The 19,196-nt window shown below is 48.4% G+C and overlaps 1 protein-coding gene across 6 annotated transcripts in view; it reads right to left on the reverse strand.

Annotated features, from left to right (window-relative positions):
* PEAK1 (pseudopodium enriched atypical kinase 1) overlaps positions 1–19,196 on the reverse strand; it is a 278,957-nt gene that overhangs the window by 8,804 nt on the left and 250,957 nt on the right. For all 6 annotated transcript variants that reach the window (XM_027840539.1, XM_027840535.1, XM_027840537.1 and 3 more), the window contains one exon: positions 14,223–14,974. In XM_027840539.1, the coding sequence (XP_027696340.1) occupies positions 14,223–14,974 (752 nt within the window). The remainder of the gene's footprint in view (positions 1–14,222; positions 14,975–19,196) is intronic.

The raw sequence follows: 19,196 nt of genomic DNA on the forward strand, positions 1-19,196 counted from the left end.
GCCTAGAGGGGCTCTGACTTCCTCGCCAGCCTTGCACTGCCTCCTGCCCAGGAAGTGCGTGGCCAGTAAGTGTTGCGGTTTCCATGGAAGGTGTTGGGGCTCTTTAGGAATCACCCACTCCCCAGGCAGAGCTAGCCTCTATTATGGGGGTGGTCCAGAGCTCCTGAAGGCAGGGGCCATTTCTCATTTGGTCCTTTGTTGCTATAAACTTCCCTATGCCCCTCTGCCCTGGCAGAGCCTCTTCCACAGACGACGACTCCTGCAGCGTGGCTGGGCTGACTGCCCGGCTGGTCAGTGTGGGGCACACGGCCACGTGCGCATCAACATGGCCCTAAGTCATTTCCGTGTAACGCTGCTTAAGGTATTTCTCAGGTGTGGCACACGATCTTTCAGTTCCTCTACAGCCATCATTTTGTTACGACTCAGCCCTCCCCCGGCCGTGGCACACTCAGACTGAGACCGCCAGCTGAAGCGACTCGTCCAAACGACGCTACAGCTGTCGGGGGCTTCTGAGAGAAAAGGACCGGCCTGAAGTCACACGGCTAGGAAACGGCCCGACCGGGCCATTCAGGTCCGAAGTGGAAGGAGACTTGGGGACCCTCCAGGCCAGACCCCGTACTTCACAGAGGAGGAAACGGACCTGGAGAGGGGGAGTGACTAGTCCGAAGCCACGGGGGTATTCAGCAGCAACCTTGGGCCCGGAGTCCAGGCACGGGGCCTCGTCCACATGGCGTGGCTTTCCCATTCTCATTCTGCCTGACAGAATGATGGAGTGAATCCTCAGGGATTCCCGCTCCCCCGTGTCCCTGGTTTAGGACAACGCATCACTTAAGAAATGTTATCCTTGACAGGGTGAGGTGCACCCTCAAGCCCTTACTCTCAAATACCACACCAGAGACCAAGTGATCCTCCCTCACATTTAGACAGCGCTTTGTAATTTTCAAGGCACGTATGCACACATGCACATGCTCCAGTGCTGAAGAACTAGATTAAACTATAATTGCACAAATGTATAAGTACAAATACAAACATGTAGGTGATGTTAATGTGTGTTTTTCTACATCGCCACCTGGCCCACAGGGATTCTCACGCAGGATTTGGGGGCCCCCATTTCTAGTTGAGTTTGGCTCCCCTGGTGAAAGTGGAATTCTTATTGGGTAGGAATGAACTTGATGGTCTTATAGGTCCCTCCTCATTCAGGTTTGGTGATGGTGAGAACATCAGACGTTTGCATACTCTTATAACAAAGAAAATTAGAAAGCAAACAAGCCCTTTGTCCTGAGAATTCTAGTGAGATTTTTTCCCTGTATGACTGATTCCTGAAGAGATTCCTGGGCAGTTACAGCTCCATTGGGTTCTGCCGCCACGTGGGTCTGGCTGAAGGCAGAAGAGGGTGGTCATTGCCCACGACCTCCACCTTCCCATGGACGCCACGTCCTGACCGTTCAGTCAATGTGCTGACAGATATCCCTGCGTGGCTGTCAGAATGCCAGAGGGAATGAAGATCTGCCAGCTGAAGGTTACGGGGAGATGATTGATCAAGTCTTACCAAGCTGGCAAAAACTCTCATCAAGCCAAGTTTCACTGGGATGTCCGCTGCTTTGTTCGCCACTGCAAACAGGGGAAGCCATTCTCATTTCGATCACTTTTTTCTTTAAACCTTTGGGCTTGAATGGATGATAAAAAGATGTCTACTCCCACCTAAACTTATGCTTAACTTCTCAGATCAACTACAGCTGAACTCTCAAAATGATTTACAAAGAAAAATGACAAATTGTTCCGTCCTCTGGCCTTGCTGAGGAGAGGAATGGCCTACACACAGACAGCTACAATGAGCAGGACAGCGTTTTCTAATCTCTCTATCCTGCAACATTTAGAAGAAGACTAATGGGTCACTGATTTTAAGGGTAAATGGAAAAAGGAGAATTCTGAGCCAAGAAACAGGGGAAAAATACCAGGGCTCCTAATTGGTTTAGACCCATCAAAACAGTCACAATTAAGCACACAGACCTATGGAGATCTCCATAATCGGATTTCTCATATGATGGGTATCTCATAAATCTCTATTATGGAGCCCACTATGATGTTAATTTAGATAGGAGTATTAAATTCTAAGAAATAATGTTCTATGCACTACACAGTAGATCTTTTTCAAATATTAATAACTTGACTGTTTTAGTTTTTGAAAACCTAAATGACCTGCCTCCCGATGATAAATTTTTAGCCCCAAAGAGTTATTTGAGAGAGCAAAGTACTGTCTCTAGGACAAATGGACAATATTCTTCCCATGTTCTTTCTGCTGTCCAGTGTTTTATTCCATCCAGGAAACAAATTCACTTCTTGAACCTTCTGAATTCAGCCTTTTCATTTTCCATTCCTTTGAAAAGTGTTCAAGTCCCTTCTTCAGTATAGGGGTGGGGCTCAGACAATAGTCACTGGGGTTGTTTCAGGGGAATCCTGAAGGTCCCTTGACAATCAGGAACAGTGTCTGTAAGGCCTGCTGGCTTCTCGTCATTTTGAAGTAGGAACAAACCATGAACTTCAAAGGCTCCAAGTGATACTACATGACTGTTCCTTTAGTAATGTGTGAGTAAATGACCCCCCTCCTTTCTCTCTGGTATCTTTTTTTTTTTTAAAAGAAGTCTGGGAAATAGTTAAAAAATTGCTTTGAGTCTGGGCAGATTCTATGTTCGTCATTTCTTGAGTGGGAAGGGAAACCAACTTAGCTGTCAAAACACTAGAAAGAGCTACAAAACCAGCACAGTGGAGTGGGGTGTCCTGTGCAAGTACCTGCCAGGGCAGAACCATACCTGGCTGAGGTCCATTTCTCCATGTCAGAGGGGGTCCTAATGGCCCTCCCTGCACAAGGCAAGAAGGACCTGAGAACAGCATGCAAAGTAAACCTGGGATGCCAAGGAGCCCCTGGGGTGCCTGTTCTGGGCAGAGCCCAGGCTCAGGGGTCCTGAGGACCCCCGTGCTCCCTCTGAGGCTCACTTCCATTGAAAGAGGAAATCAGGTGGTTGGCTAGGTGGCTAACCCACAAGTACCAACACATGCCCTCTGGGTGGCTGGACGTCAAGAGAAACTGGGCACTCAGCTGGTTAATAAGGATGCTGTAGCAAAAAGGAGGGGGAGAATCCCAGTCACTCTGGCTTTCAGATGAGAGTCTGATGGCTTTTCAGCCGCTTTCTTCTTTAAGATGCTGCTGCTTCAAGATTCTGGAAAAAAGCCTGATTCTCAAATGCCTAAGGGGAGAAGCTCAGCATTGCAAACCTCTGGTCAGGAAACAGAGAAAAGAAATTGATGGGATCAAGGTTAAACTGCACTTTCCTACAATCTTCACAAATGCAGTTTCGCAAAATATAAAACCTATTCTCAGTAAAGGATATGTTGTACCATATATAAAATTAGAAACCCAACTGGGTAGAGGAGGAAGGTTTTCACAATGTCTCTCGTTTAATGGCTACTGTTCATTTTGGTGCAGGCCTCATTTCTGTGCGGCTCATGGCAGCTGCTCTGCCTGCCTTCCAGGCAAACTGAAGTTGCTGATTTTTATAAGAATAGCCCAAGCCTACACACTGAGATTTCTCAAGGTGGGAGTGAATGCTCGAACAAACGTGTGAGTGTCATTGCACTCGGCTGGCTGTTGTCCTTGGTGCTGGGAGAGGGCCCAAATGACATCACTGTGTTGGGGTCCAACTGTGGCTGATCAGACCAGTAGGAGCTTGGAAGGCTCTACCCCAGGTCGGGCACAAGGAGTCCATGTGAACATTTGGAGTGGAGATGCCTCTACGCGTGGGCATCTCATGTTTCTTTTGAGCTACCATAATTCTGCTTTGCTCACCGTGCCTTCTCTGATTTGGATGCGCCATCTCGTCCTGTGCCAGTGTCCCCTCCAGAGTTCTTCAGAGAGACCTTGAGAGTGTCCTTGTATTGCTTCTGCTGACCTCTGCATGAGGGCTTGCCTTGGGTGAATTCTCTGTAAAACAGTCTTTCAGGCAAGCATACATCCGACATTTGAACATGTGCCTCGTTCATCAGCTGTGCTTCATGCAGCAGAGTTTGAAAGCTTGGCAGTTCAGCCCGAGAAAGGACCTCGGTGTCTGGTATCTTATCGTGCCAGGGGATCTTCAGAATCTTGCTAGGACAATTCAAATGGAAGTGATTCAGTTTCCTGGCATGGCACTGGTAGACTGTTCAGATTTCACAGGCGTACAACAATGGGTCAGCTCGGCGGCTCTGTAGACCCTCAGTTTGGTAGGCAGCCCAATACCTCTTCTCTCCCACACTTTTCTTCAGAGCCTCCCAAACACTGAGCCAACTCCGGCAATGCAACCTCATCGTTTATGTGGACATCCCTGGAAAGTACACTGCCAAGGTAAGTGAACTTACCCACTGCATTCAGAAGTCCTCCTGTAACCCATGGTTCCACGTATGGGTGGTGGGGTGCTGGCTGTGGAGAACCTCTGTTTTCTTGGTGTTAAATGTTAGGCCAAAATTAGCACAAACAGCAGAGAGTCCATTCATACTTTGTGAAGTCCTATGAGTTACCCAAAGGCATAGTGAGCATGAAGCAGTGGCAAGAGCTTACTCACCTACAGCCTTTTAGGTTTACCAAGCACTTTTTCTGACACAACCTGGCGGTAGGGAAACAGCAGTCAGGGACTTGCTCAGGACGGAGGGCACAGCTGGTTAGTGTCAGAGCTGGGGTCTGAACACTTGACTCCAAATCCAGCCTCAACTCTCCTATGCTGCGAGCACTGCTAACCCACCTGCCCCACTGCGGCAGACCACGCCCTACCCGCTGCCTACACAGAACCCAGGAAGGAATGGGCCCAGAAGGAGGTCATTTGGCCAACCGAGATGATGGCCAGAGCAGATATCTGGCCACAGGCCATGCGTAAAATGACCTCAGGGCAGTGGAATACCTGATGAGTCTTTAAGAACCTGAAGGGAGTTCAGTTCATAGGACGAAAGAGAAGAGCACGTTGACAGTGGTGAATAAGGGGGCTGAATGACATGCATCCCCTTCTCTTCCTATTAAAACTTGAGCAAGACCCTAAGAGCCTCTGCTCTCGGTCGATGGGGCCCCGGCCTCCTCTCCAGACTGAACCAGCCCCGTGCTGCACACATGGCTCATCACCATTCTTTTCTGCTTGTGAGAATTGTGAGATGCTGTAAGAGTCTGCAAAAATGTTCTGCATTAGCTTCTATTTCCCCAGGATGGGCCCCACCAGCCAAGGGGGCCTTCAGTCGACTCCCACATGCTGGCAGGGCATCTCATTTGTGCCCCAGCCTGTGCCTTTTGCAGGGCCTCAGTGAGCCTTCACCGAGGACCACTGTAGACCACGATCCTGCACCACCTGGCTAGTATGCTGAATTACACAAAAGCACAGCCACAAATGAGAGATGGCATCCAAGGAAAACCTGCAGCCCCCAAAATGACGACAAGCTCACCTCCTCAGGGTATCTACAGTCCTCCCTGGCCCCGGGGCACCTTGTGGCCACGGCTGGGGACCTCCCCAGAGCCTGGCACAGTGCACCAGCCCACAACAAGTGCTCCATCAATGCTGCGTCTGTGACTTGCTGGGAATGTGCCAAGAGGCCTGGCCTCCCACCCTCCTTTCTCTGGGTGACACCGGGCAAGTCACCTCTCTTCTCTGGATCTCAGCTTCCTCTCAATACGCCCTTTAGTTTGTTTGTTTTAAATTTTTTTTTTACATTTTTACTTAAAGTTTTGAGTTCCAAACTCTATCTCTCCCTCCCTCCCTGAGATGGTAAGCAGTTAGATATAGGTTATACATATGCAATTATGTAAAACATTTCCATCAATAGGCCCTTTTGGCTCTCAATCCGATGATCCTATGATTTAGGGAAATTGCAGGCACGGTATGTAGGAGCTTACCGATCTAAATTTACAAAGGCACAGCCCAGAGTACATACTTTAATGTAAAAATTGGGATAATATAGCATATTATGGATCATTTGGATGAGGGAAGGATATTGAGATAGAAAATCATGGCACTGAAGAAAGAGAATTAGACCAGGAAACAGAAAATGGGATTTGAATCGTAACTGCCACGGAACCCGTGGCATAACCTTGGCCAGTCACATACACAACTTCCTCGCTAAAAAAAGAGGCTAAGAGCCAGGGGAGCTTGGCCTTGATGACCTCGGCAATCTTTTCCATCTCTCCCATTCCATGATGCCATAAGCCCAGGAGACAGACCCTTGGTGTTACTGTGACTACAGGAAGAATGGATTAATGTTTGATCTATAAAATGGTATCCCTGGAACTATGAAGCATTCTGTGCAGTGAGGATGTGCTAGTGGGTTTGGGGAGGGACACATACTTTAGAGCTTCAACTGTCATAAAAATATCCATTCTCAAGAAATCCATCCCGCAGCCTACAAGAGAAATTTAGGGATGTAACTACGCAGAACTCTGATATTTCGTTCTGTGTGTATCCCAGATCTTCAGGATTCTCTCGACACTATATACTGGAACCTAAAAGAAACTCTTCCATTCCCAAGTTCAAATGGCAGGATGTTTGAGTGTAAGGGGAATTTTCACCTCCGTCGTACAGCCTGGGAAAACCAAGGGACAAAGTGGTTCCAGAACCTGCCAAGGGTCAAGATGAGAACCTGCTTTATTTGATGTTCCTTGGGAGCCAAGCCTATGTACGACCTTGCACGAAGTGAAAGGTGATGCACCCTTCTGCTTCCTGGAGGCCTCGACTTTTAGGTTATGATCCACCCCACAGGATGACACCGACGTGGGGCAGCTAGAAGGTCTTCCTGTCAAGTGCACTCAAGGTTTGAGCCTGTCGGGCACCTTTGGAATGCATTTGGCCCTGAAACGAGGTGGCTACTGAGCGCCAAGGGCTCAGAACATACACGCGATTTGGGGTAGGAGAGGAGGGAAGTTATGCTGATTCATCATTGTTGGTGGTTTCAGCGTGGAGTTTTTATGTTAAATTAAGAAATTGGAACCTTCAGTTCCTTCCATGTCAGTAAGCCAATAATTAATTACCCGTGCCTAGGGTCTGAATTAGCTCGAAATTCCAACCAGTCACAGTGGTTTCTGTTAATACTTTTTCAGTTAGTGTCTCGCTTTCTCAGTATCTTCTGGTTTAAGGTAAGCTGGGTCTCCGCAGCCCACCCAGGTAGAGAAGATGTGGGTCTCCATCGTTCACCCAGACTGTGCCAGACTCTTAGCCAGGCACCTGGGAGAGCTCAAAGCTGAGAAGTCATTCTCCTGTAATAACAGGCGCATCTGCTTGTCCAGAACCTCACCTCTAAAGGACTCAGCAGGATGGGCTGAGGTGAGAATCTGCAGTGCTTTCTGGGCTTTAGACAGGAAGAACAGCAATTAGCTGACCACTTTTATTAGTTGTATTATTATTAGTTTGGATTTGTTGTGTTCCCCTTGAAGTAATTTTGGTCAGATTTCCTGGCAGGCCCTTGGCCAGGCCAGGCCAGCTGTGGGAGTGTACTAAGTTTCTCAGGTCCTCACCCCGGGGGAAAGGCCTGCTCTTACCAGAAGTACTGGTTCAGAGGGGCATGGTCTATGTGGTCCAAAGAATGGAGAATTCAGAGTCGGAGCCTTTGTTTCAAATCCTGGCCCTGCTGTTTACTCACTGTATGGCCTTGGACAAGGCACTTACACACTGCAGGCCTCGGTCTCCTCATTTGTAAAATGAAGGGGTTAAGCTAGATGACTTAAAGTCTCTTCAAGCTTTGGCCTGGGATCCTAGGACCAGACAGTGCCTCGCCAACAGGAACAACTCATGTAGCCTTGGCTGGGGATGCCATTTTGGGGCCTGTAGATGCTGTGTCTTGGTTTTACCATTTCTCCAGCTAAAGGTCTATTTGTCAGCTTAAATAGAAACCACATTAAAGCAATCTGGTGGTTTGGGAATGGGCAGGGATCGATTTTACGTGAAATATTCGCAGCACTATATCTGGTATGGACTCACACACATACATGCACACATATGTGTAACAAGTGAAAAGGGATCAGTAGCCACAATAAGAAAGAACCAATCCCAGATTCACATAATTCAGTCCTGGACGAGAAAGGCTGAACGTGACAGGCTACCCAGTTCAATCCCTTTATTTGACAGGTACAGAAGCTGAGGCCCAAAGCGGTAGAAAGACTTACACAGGCCATTTTAATACTTCTCTTGCCATTCAAATGTCTGATCTATTTTGATCTACTCCATTAACATCAGTGAATAAGCTTAAACCCCTTTCTCATTGGAGGAATACAAGCTCTACCTGGAACCCACGGCACCTTCCAGCCTGATTCATGCACCACCCAATCAATCACGTTATCCAGTGATGGACTCATCACCATCTACTCTTCATAAAAGGCTCTGTCAATGTCTAATATTCAGTTAAGACGGCTCTGGAGTTGGCAGAATGGCTGGACTCACAAAGAAGTCACCCTTAACAATTCCGTATCTACTTGGAAGGAGGTTTTCAGTGGAGTGGCCCATGACTGTGGGGCCTTGACATTACATGGTCTGGCATTTTTATCAATAACTTGGATAAATACATAGATGGCTTAGTTACTCTGACAGCAGAGAACACCAAGATGGGAAGGGCAGTAACATGTTTGATGACAGAGTTTGGGTCCCTCCCAAACCTCAAAGGCTAGGTTAGAATATGGCTCTAAATCCAGTGAGATGTAAAATTTTATGCTTGGGTTCAAAAAATCAATTTCACAAGTATAAGATGGAAGACAGTGAAAACCTTTGCCATATTGTGGGTATGCCCATTAATCTGAAAATAGCCCATCCCCCAACAATTCAGACACACCATGGCTAATGTTGTTCTGCCACAGAGATGGTCCTTAAGGCAAGCTGTCCTTTGTACATTTAGATAGAATCAGTTCACTAGGAATATAAAACTGAATTTGGCTACTGTTGGGAGACCAGAGAAATTTAGTGGAAAGAACAAAGGAGACCGGATGGGGATAACATTCAGATTTTCTGGCAACTTAAATATTTATGATTCTTTGAAATTGTGAATATTTTGTAGCTTTCACTCAAGATGTCAAATACATAACTTTTTCTTCCTTGACATTGAGAGGAAGAAAAACTCTGAAGTGGGCTGCATAGTCTAGGAGAGGGAATACCAGCTCTGGAGCCAGATGCCCCTGGCTTGACCTAGGCTCTGCTGTTGACGACCCACAGGACTAGGCAAGTCATTTAACCTTTCCAGGTGTGAGTGTCCTCATCTGTAGAAGAGGAGACGAAACTAGGTAATCTCGAAGGTTTGCACACTTAAAAGCACCCCGGTTCTAGTAACAAGTGTGAATGATAAATCCTAAATAATGTCCAACTACGGCAGAGAAGCGCATGAAGTGCTTCCTATGTGCCAGGCCCTATGGAAGGCCCTGGGGCACAGAGACAAAAGTGTGGTAGGGGCTGCCCTCAAGGAGTCTGCGTTCTGCTCTCTGGCTGTGAGGGGAGCGTGGTCTTGACTATCACAAAGCACCACTGGGTGAGGCAATGCTGTGAAGGGGAATATTGGCACTGAAATAATCAAAATCCATGTTAAACCTAAAGCTTGATGGAAGACCTAAGAGTCCAGGCGCATAATCCCTTCTCCAAAAATGCATTTATTTCTCTGAGCAGCTTAGGTCAGCAAGCAAAGTTCTTAGTGCTCAGTTGCTGCCGCAGGTCTGTGTTTTACGGGAAATACTCCCTGGTGATAAATAAGGTTACGAAATGTCTTCAACACTTTGAGGGTTGCTGATGTCTGAGTCAAAGTCCTGCCCGCCGGGCAGCTGTGGCACACCCAGAAGGGAGGCCCATGAGCTGGAATCCAATATGGCCCGGCCTGGAGCCTGGAGGAAGTGACTTTTGTTCTCCATCCCAGTTTCTTTATCAGTAAAATGGGGAAATGATACTTGCTCTGGCATTGTGAGGAAAGCACATGATCCTTTGTAATCCCGCAGAGTGCCAAGAGTAAACGTGAGCTAGGGCCCATCTTATCACTAGCATGGAAGCCCTTGTTTAAAAATAGAGGGAGGACAAAAGCATGGGTGAATTGACCAGTGGCTGGTCTGTTCTGTCCTTCTTCAGGGCTGCTTTTGCTACTTTCAACATTCCTTTGCTTCAGCAGGACCTGTGACTGTCAATGCAGGAATTCCTTCCACCAGTGCAGACTACCACATATCTACGATTTAATGGTCACGGGGACGTACCGTGACTTGCCTATGGTCACGCTGTCAGTAAATAAATGCTAAGGGCGGGATGTGAACCCAAGTATCCCTGCCTCCCAAGGCCATCCTTCTAACACACTAGGCAATGCTGCCTTTCTAATATTTTTCCAGAGTTGTGTAATTTATCCTGTGTTTCTGGAAAGGCCCAAAGGCGCTGTCATCAAAGAGAGTTACATTAAGCATTTAAGTAACACATCCTTCCTCAAACCTGCTGGTAATTCACATTCTATAACAACTTGCCACCTGTTCTTTGTAGATTACTTTTGCATCATTACAAGTAAAAAATCAATACCAGACCATTGATTTGGTAATGAGACAAGATTGCCAGGCAATAATACATAATGTTATCCAAGCCCTATTTCTCAATTGTTTTGAGAGAACAGATAGTTTGAGGACCCTCCTTGAAATAGGTTCCCATATTCCACTTGTGATCTTGTAACAGGAAAGGTGTGGGATGGATGGCCGCCATCACCCTGCGCATCGATGGGGCAGCTTTTCGGTGTCAACATTACCTTAAAATGCTTTCTCCTAGCAATATGTTCCATTACCCACAGAGAAGCAACCTCTCTCGCAGTTTGCTTTTTGGCTTAATGTGTGTGTTAAATAATAACTGGTATTTCTATGGGGCTTTAAGGTTTTCAAAGTGTTTTATAAACACTGTCATTTAACCATGAAAGCACATGGTACAATAGAAAATCCAGAGGCCTGGGAGTCTGTAGACCAAGGCACAAGTCTTGGGTCTGATGTTAACTGGCCATGCCATTGCCTTCACCTCCTGGGCACTTTCCCTCAACTACAGAAGGAAGAGGGGGCGGGGATCAGATTAGATCCTCTCTGAGGACCTTTCTGACTCCAACATTCTTGATTACAAAAATGTCTAAGTGTGAGAATTGCAGAGAATGAAGCTAAGAGACTCTGGTACCAACATGTGTACTACCTTGACAGGTAATGTGATTATTCACAGCACATGTTAAAAGTGCTTGGCATAGCATATGTCCTTTCTACACCAGATTCAGATGTAACAATCAGCTAGCTATGTTAATCAATCTGTAGCTAAGGAACAGAATTAATGAAAAGGGATAATGGGATTGGAAAAGTCTTGCATATGCTGCTTCCCCTCGCCCCTCCCTCTGATCCCCCCTCCACTCCCTACCACCATGACAGGACCTATCATGGTTCAGGAAACCACCTGATGAGTTCTTGTGGCCAACAAATCCATCCCTTGGCAGCTGACCTTTCTCTGCCCTTAGGGAGGCTGGTCCTTTCCTGCCTGGTGGCTCCCCAGAGCTCGCATTCCACTCACCTGACCTCCAAGAACCCAGGGTTGCCCCTATGCTGTAATAAGGCTTCAGAGTGGGAATGCTGGAGATCACATAGAGCAGAATTTTCTGGTATTTAAAACATGCACCTTTTAAAAAAAAAAGTCACATCATCTAGACTGAAAGGCAGCAGCTGGGTACTTGAGTGTGAGACTCAGAACAGGAGTGAGGCCCTGCAGCACACACTGAGCGGGTCATCTCTGGGGACTCAGAAAAAAGAAGAGACAATGTGAGTGTGGGGTGGGTGAGAGGGAGGGGGCGCCCTGCCGTGATGAATCGCAGATTGACTTGAGAGTTTCTGAAGCTCTTTCACATAATAATGGCGTTTCTGCTTTACATGGACAGTGCTTATAATTTGCAGTGAACTTTTAAGTATATTATTTAATCCCCATAACCACCCAATGAGGCCTGCAGAGCAAGCAGTACGAGCTCCATTTTACAGATGGTAAAGCTGAGGATCTGGCCAAGTGAACTGCCTCCAACGATATATTCTGCAAATGGCAGAGACTCAGCTTGAATCTGGGTCTCTGACCCTTATACTCCCCTGCCTGTAAATCTGTCAGGGAAGAGGGGAAGTCAGAAGCATCATACCAGAAGTTTAGCACCGTGTCTGGCATGCAGCAGGCACTTAATATGTGCTGAACTGAATCAAGTACTCATTTGACAGGCAAACAAAGTAAGGCCCAGAGAAGTGAAGGTACTTATTCAAAGCCAACCTGCCAGTTAGAAGTGAAGCCAACACTAGGAACCAGGGCTCCCAGATCTCAGCTTCATATTTTGCTGCTATATCACACAGTGGATAGAACATAAAGGAAGCTAAGCTACTAGGCCACTATCACTTGCCATCGCTACGTATCCTAAATTGCACCAATAAGTTGCAAACTGGTGCTGTGGCATGAAGGGTAGAGAATTTAGCAATGGTAAGACATGTCTTTTCTGCCAATTGCCTCAGTTTCCTTATCTGTAAAAGAGAAGAGCAGAGCAAAAAACTGACTAAAGCGAAAGATGAACCACGGACCCCATGCCCTCTCGGCTTCTCCGGCCGACTGAGTTCTCTACCAACCATGTACTTCTCTGCTGCTTTCAAACACACCCAAGTCTCCCCTTTGTTAAAAAGTCCTACGTCTCTTCTCCCTCTCTCAGACAAATGCTCTGAAAACTCTACCTACACTTGCTGCCTCGGTTTCCCTGCTCTCATTCACTCCTCAGCCCCTCGTAATCGGGCTTTGTTTTGACCTCCCCGTCGAGTGAAACTGCTCTCTCCAAAGGTACCGAGGGGCTGTCTGCTCAGTCCTCATCCTCCTGGACGCTCATGACCAACGTTTTCTGGGCTTCAGTGACGTGATCTTGCCTCGTCTGACTCTCACTGACCGGTCAGACGGCTCTCTAAAGCCTGCTGGCTTGTCCGCCATCACGCCCTCTCGCTGGGGGTATTCTCCAAGGTGAAATTCCAGGCCCGCTTTCCCCTCCAGATTCTCTGTCTGGGTTTAAGTCTCCTTCCTCTGCAGATGCTCCTGCTCCTTCCCTTTGTGGTGGGCACACCCACCCATCTCCTGGGGCATCACCCTAGCAGGTTCCCCCTCCTCACTCTCCCCAGCGACGCCCAGGACTGTGAGGGCTGAAGCTGTTCTTCCTTCCTTTCCTCCATCTCTCACACCCAGCTCCGTCTCCTCACTCACACAGCTCACGGCCTCGTTCAGGGCCTCATCACCTCTGATCTGTATCCATCGGCCCCCTCGCCTCATCTCTCGTTACAGTCCTTCCTACAGCACAGCTTCCCAAGTGATGTTACTGAAACAGATCTGACCACGGGATTCCCCTATCAATCAACCCCCGTGGCTTCCTATGACTCTAAGGTAAATATTTGGTCCCCATCCCCCTCTCCAGCCTGGCCTTCTCCCTGATCCACACACATGACCTTCCATTTCCTGTCTCTAGGCCTTTGCCCTGGCTGTGTCCCCTGCCTGGAGTGCCCTCCCTCCTCACCTCCGCTTCAAAGAGTCCTTCTCTTCCTTTCAGATGAGGCTCAAGTGCCACCTTCTGCATGGAGCCTTTCCTGATCCGACTGCTGCCAGCCCCCTTCCAAACCTCCTTGCATTTCATCATTTTGTCTATATTTGTATTCGGTCATTTTATATCCGCATGTATTTGTTTTCTTGCTCCTAGAATGTAAGCTCCTTGTATCCACAGTGCCCTGCACAGTGACTGGCATATCACAGATACTTAATAAATACTCAATTGTTTAATCACTGTGTCATGGAGGATAGAGCACACAAATTGGCTTTGGGGAGGGGAATTCAAATCCTGCCTCAGAAACTTGCTAGTTGCATGACCATTGGTCTCATCTGCAAAATGGGCATAATCAGAGCACCTGTCTCCAGGTTATTGTAAGGATCCAGTGAAATAAAAGTGCTTTGCATATCTCAAAGCAATCTACTAATACCAGCTGCTGTTACACTTACATAAGGGGGTAAGCTTGTAGCGAGGCCCTATGAGCCTGGTCACTGAACTCGTACGACGCCTGGGGACGTGTGAGCAGCACTTCCTGGGGCGCACATGTCATGAGTTAGGGAGGATTTCTCACACTCCTCTGCCTGGACACTTCCGTGTGGCCTCCACCGACAGGGGCCCGTAGCAGGCCTAAGAGCCAGATTCTGAGGCCTTCTTACCTTGACAGCATAGCTGCTGAGTGGGTCTTTGGCATAAGAGGCCGGGTAGTAGACGGCATCGCCAGCTTCACAACACGGCCTATCGCTGGTCAGCCGGAAGTCTGACCAGCTGTCCACCCCAAAACGGAGTTGGTCTTTCTGTCCAGCCATGAAGAGGTCTTCACATTTGAGAGCCAGCTTCTTCAGAGCGTCACTGTGCAAACTGCGTATTTTCCCCACCACCTCTTCCCGGTTCTCAATGCCTCGGTACAGCGCCGTTCTCTGGGGCTTCTGGGCGCTCTTGCCCACCTTACCCTGAGGCGCCCCCGCCCGCCGCCCCGTCAGGGACTCAGTGCTGGTGCAGAACCGCTCCCGCGTGCCTAGAGTGGTCAGGCTGGAGACACTGTGGGCTGTGGCGCTCGCACGTCGGTCTTTGGGCAGGGGCCTGTCTAGCGAATCACAGGACTCATTCCCCAGGCCCTTGAGCTCGTAGCTAAGGGAGGAGCCGCCACTGCTGGCGTCCCAGTGGGCCTCCATGTCATAGGTGGGGTTGGCCAGAAGACACAGACTGTTCTCCAGAGACTTGTGCAGATCTTTGGGAAGAGGCTCTGTGTTGGCCCTCAGGATCGTTTTCTTTGGCAGGGGGGGCGGTGTGGCTTGGGATGGGCGGGTCACTTCTTGCTCTGTGGTTCCCCCAAAAGCAATGGCATCGTCCACAGCCCCCTTTGGCTGTCGAGGGTGCTTGGGGGGAATCATGGTGGCTCTGGATTGCCCTGTGTGAAAAGAACACAAAACATGGCTTTAAAAATCTGGTGCCTCTGGGGCAGCTAAGTGGCGCAGCAGCCACCTGGATTCAGGAGGACCTGAGTTCAAATCCGGCCTCAGACACATAATACTTACTAGCTGTGTGACCCTGGGCAAGTCACTTAACCCCACTGCCTAGTCCAAAAAAAAAAAAAAAAAATCTGGTGCCTCATCCTTGCCACTTCCATAACTAAGGGGGGAAAGGCTCCTGGGAGCTGGAAGCCAGAACTCCACATTCAGAGGGGAAGACAAGGACCTGGTCAAGGTGGAAGAACTCTAGGTGACCAACTCTAGCTGGATGTGCTAACAGCTACATCCCAGTTGTTTCCTTGCTTTGTGATGCAGGAGATGACCAACACAAAGATGTATTCAGCGCCTCTTCCAGGCGAAGGGATGTGCTTGGCACAACATTGAGACAAGACATGGTCCTGACTTCCAGGTGCTTTTAATCTAAAGGGGTTGCTAAAATTTAGATGTGCTCAATTTAAAGGTTGGGACAGGAATTCATTAGGCAAAAAGGGGAAGGGGGGCATTTGGGGCCCTCTAAGGCACAGAGCAGTTCAGAATGAGGGTGTAGACATTAGGCCAGTCTGGCGGAAGCACAGAGTGAGGATGGGAGCAATACGAGATAAGGCCAGGAGGGGAGACTGGTGTGAGGCTACAGAAGGCTTTACATGTCAGAAAGAGTCTGACCTCGACTCGGGAGCCCTGAAGGTTGTGGAACTAAAGAGCGCGTACAACAACCTTAGTGGTGATCAGAAGGATGGACCGAGGTGGAGGGCGAGGGAGATCTGTAAGGAGGTTACTGAGCCCCATGCACAGACGCAGCGGTGGGAGTCGGCGGGCATCGGGGAAGGGGGATGGCCTGGAGGCAGGTTTTGGAAGTGGAAGAGATACCTTCCCAAACGAGTGGTTGGGAGAGGTTCAGGAAGAGAAGCCAAAGATAACTTCTAGGTTACAAATGCAGGAGACGGGATGAATGATGACGCCACACAGAGAAGGAAGGGCAGGTGTGCGGGAAGGCGACCATCTGAGCTGTGTGGGAGGAGGTGAGGCACCCGCAGGCGGGTCTGGGGCCGAAAAGAGAAGGGCTAAAGGACTGTGGGCAGAGCCACGCCCCGTCAGCACTTCAGGTTTGAGACCAGAATGAACGAAAGGCGGGATGAAGACCATAGTCACTGGGGCAACCAGACGCCGAGCCCTCCAATCCCCTCAAAGCTGGTCCTGAATACTTAGGATGTTTTACTTGCAATGTTAAACCTTCCCAAGTTCTGGATGCACGAGCACTCTCACTGCAGATAGGTGTGTGCGTGTATGTAACAAAACTGGACTGCAAATACAAGAGTCTGTGTGTATATACATGTGCATGCCAAACACCTTGATGTTTATGTAGGACTTATGCTTTGGACTACCTGGGTGATGTAAGGAAGTCACTTGGTCTCTCATTTGTAAAGGGAGAGCTCAGGTTGGAACGATGACCTCTAAGGTTTTAAATGCTATGGTCCTATGGCTATAAGATCTCTATGTTGTCCTATCTGTTTCTCCCAAAGTGATGGCATTGCCTACAGTCACCTCTGGGGAAGGGAATAAGCACTTATACAACATCCACTATGTGGCAGGCGTGGGGTAGCTAGGGCGTGTAGTAGACAGAGTGCCGGGCCTGGAGTCATGAAGACCTGAGTTCAAATCTGGCCTCAAGCACTTACTAGCTGTAAAGCCCTGGAGAAGCTACTTAACTCTGTTTGCCTCAGTTTCTTCATCTGTAAAAATGAGCTGGAGAAGGGAACGGCCCACCACTCCAGTATCACAAAGTGGGACACGACCGAAATGACTGAACAACATGTGACAGGCACTGCGGCTGAGTACCTCGCCAATATGATTGCGTTTGACCCTCACAACTCTGCAAGGCAGGTGCCATCATTATCCCCATTCTGCAGTTGAGGAACTGAGGCAGACAGAAGTGATGCGACTGCCCAAGACCCTCAAGCCGGTGTTTGAGGTCAAATCTGACCCCAGGTCTTCCTAGTTCTCGGCTGCCTGCTCTATCTGCTGCACCACCTCCCTGCCCCTTTGGCTGTTGAGGGTGACCGGGAGGCAGAGATCACAGTGCTCCGGATTCAACTCCAACATTCCATGATGATGCGGCAGTCACACTCAACTGCTGCTCCGAGTGGGAGCTGAAAATTCCTTAACACACTTTCATCTTTTGGGGTAAATAAATTTTGATTTTTGAGAAATGACTTTAAGACATTGGCATCAGTACCTATCTATCTCAAGCAGGAAGCTGGCAGTCCGTTTCCACCCACCCCAACGTGGCCCACACACAGACCCAGGTTTCTGCCTGGAAGAATGCACCCCCATCCGCTGGCAGTTTCCAGATTCATGGCTAGGGCTGGGGGTGGGAAGGGCAAAGGAGTTGCTATGGACATCATGCAATCAATCTGGAGGCACAATGCTACTCCTAATGGTCACACAGACTCAGTGAATAGCTCCCAAGGAGTGAAAGAATAGAGGTGATAGGTGGTTTAAAAAAAAGAAAAAAGAAAAACACCACCACAAGATGGTGCCCCCTTGAATCAAGGGCAGGTGTACTTACAAACTCTGCTGGCAATTACAATAATACATTCCATTTCACTGCAAAACGCCCACCTCAAAGGGCTTTGTAAATAATTACAATATACAGGGAACCTAAAGATCTTCCATTCCTCCACTGAAATGCAGCAATATTTTTGACAATATAGAGAGCTCTATCATAGATGATTCTTTAGGGCTGGAAACGAACCATCATTGAAACGGTGTGGGCTGTATATAGAAGCACATCACAGCTGACTGAACGGGAATTCGCCTTAGAGGAATGCGTCTTACAAACGGTCAGAGGTCCAGTCCCGTCCTGCCCTCTCCCATCCTTGCTGGAGGGGCTCAAGGCTTGGCCAGCGCTGTGGGGGCAGCTCTGCAGTCAGGAAGGAGAAAAGGGTGAGTGGCATTCACAAAGTCATCCACACTACTCCCTAGAGGGGCTGGATCCCTCCACCCTGATGGAGAAAAGACCTGATCTTTCCTCCTGAACCACATTTTCTTGGCTTCTGAGAGATGAGAGAAGTACAGGTTATTCCCTGGGAGACAAAAACATTCTTCATTCCTTAATGTCTAGTGGATCTGGGCTTTTAAAGATGGAAGGGCAGGGGTGTGATGAGCAGCAGAGATGCTGACTAAAGGAAGTGAAAGAAGAGAACCGTGCTTTTTTTTTTTTTTTTTTGACTCTGACCCTGGCTGTGGGGCCCTGGGCTCCCTGTCTGTGACCTCTGTGGTCCTTCCAGATCTGACATTTTATAGTTTTAGAGAATTCCTGGCAATCCCAAAAAAAAGGTTTTTGCCAGAAAGTTACAGTGAGGGCTTTTCTGACTGCCATTTATGCTTGGAGAGGAAGAGCACTGCTCCTTCCCAAACATCAACACTCCCCAGTTTAAAGAAATAAAACAACCCCCTGGGACATGGGAGGGATGCCAACAAAACAGCCACTTTCTCTGGGAGGTACTAAGGGTCTGGCTCTAGAGTGTGAATTCAGGCTCGGCTACTTCCTATCTGTGGGAGCTGAGGCGGGCCATTTCATCTGTTTTTGCCTCAGTTTCCTCATCGGTAAAATGAGGTTACTGGAATATCTGTGGACCTCTGGAAGACTGGAGTTATTACAAGGGATCTGTGAGAAAGAGCAAAATGTCTTCTGTAGTCTGAATAAAATAATCGGCTTCTCCCATTTATCGCTATTCATCCATTTTTATCTCTTTTGTTGAGCCTGGTTTTCCCTCTTGTGCCCAGATTGTCTGTGCAGTGGCCAGTCATGGGTTCAATATCAATACTGAAGCATAGAAGCCTTAACTGATACGTTTCTAACCTGGGCCAATTCATACTCCTGGGATCCCTAGGGACGCCCCTCCTGGAAGTCCCCCACTTACAGGGGCTCATGGGAGCCAGACTTAGTGCAGAAAACTCAGAACTCAAGTGATCCACCAGTCGGGGCCTTGCCCTCAGCAGGGACTCATGGGCACCATTGGTCCTGGGTGTTTTCCAAACACATTTAAGATGCTATTGTGATTGTCATTAGAATATAAAATTATTTAAGGGTTACCAGATTCTCAGTAGCCTCTGTGTGTGTGTGTGTGTGTGTGTGTGTGTGTGTGTGTGTGTGTGTGT

The sequence above is a fragment of the Vombatus ursinus genome, unplaced genomic scaffold, assembly GCF_900497805.2.
Source record: "Vombatus ursinus unplaced genomic scaffold, bare-nosed wombat genome assembly UNPS02014847.1, whole genome shotgun sequence".
Lineage (NCBI taxonomy): Eukaryota > Metazoa > Chordata > Mammalia > Diprotodontia > Vombatidae > Vombatus > Vombatus ursinus.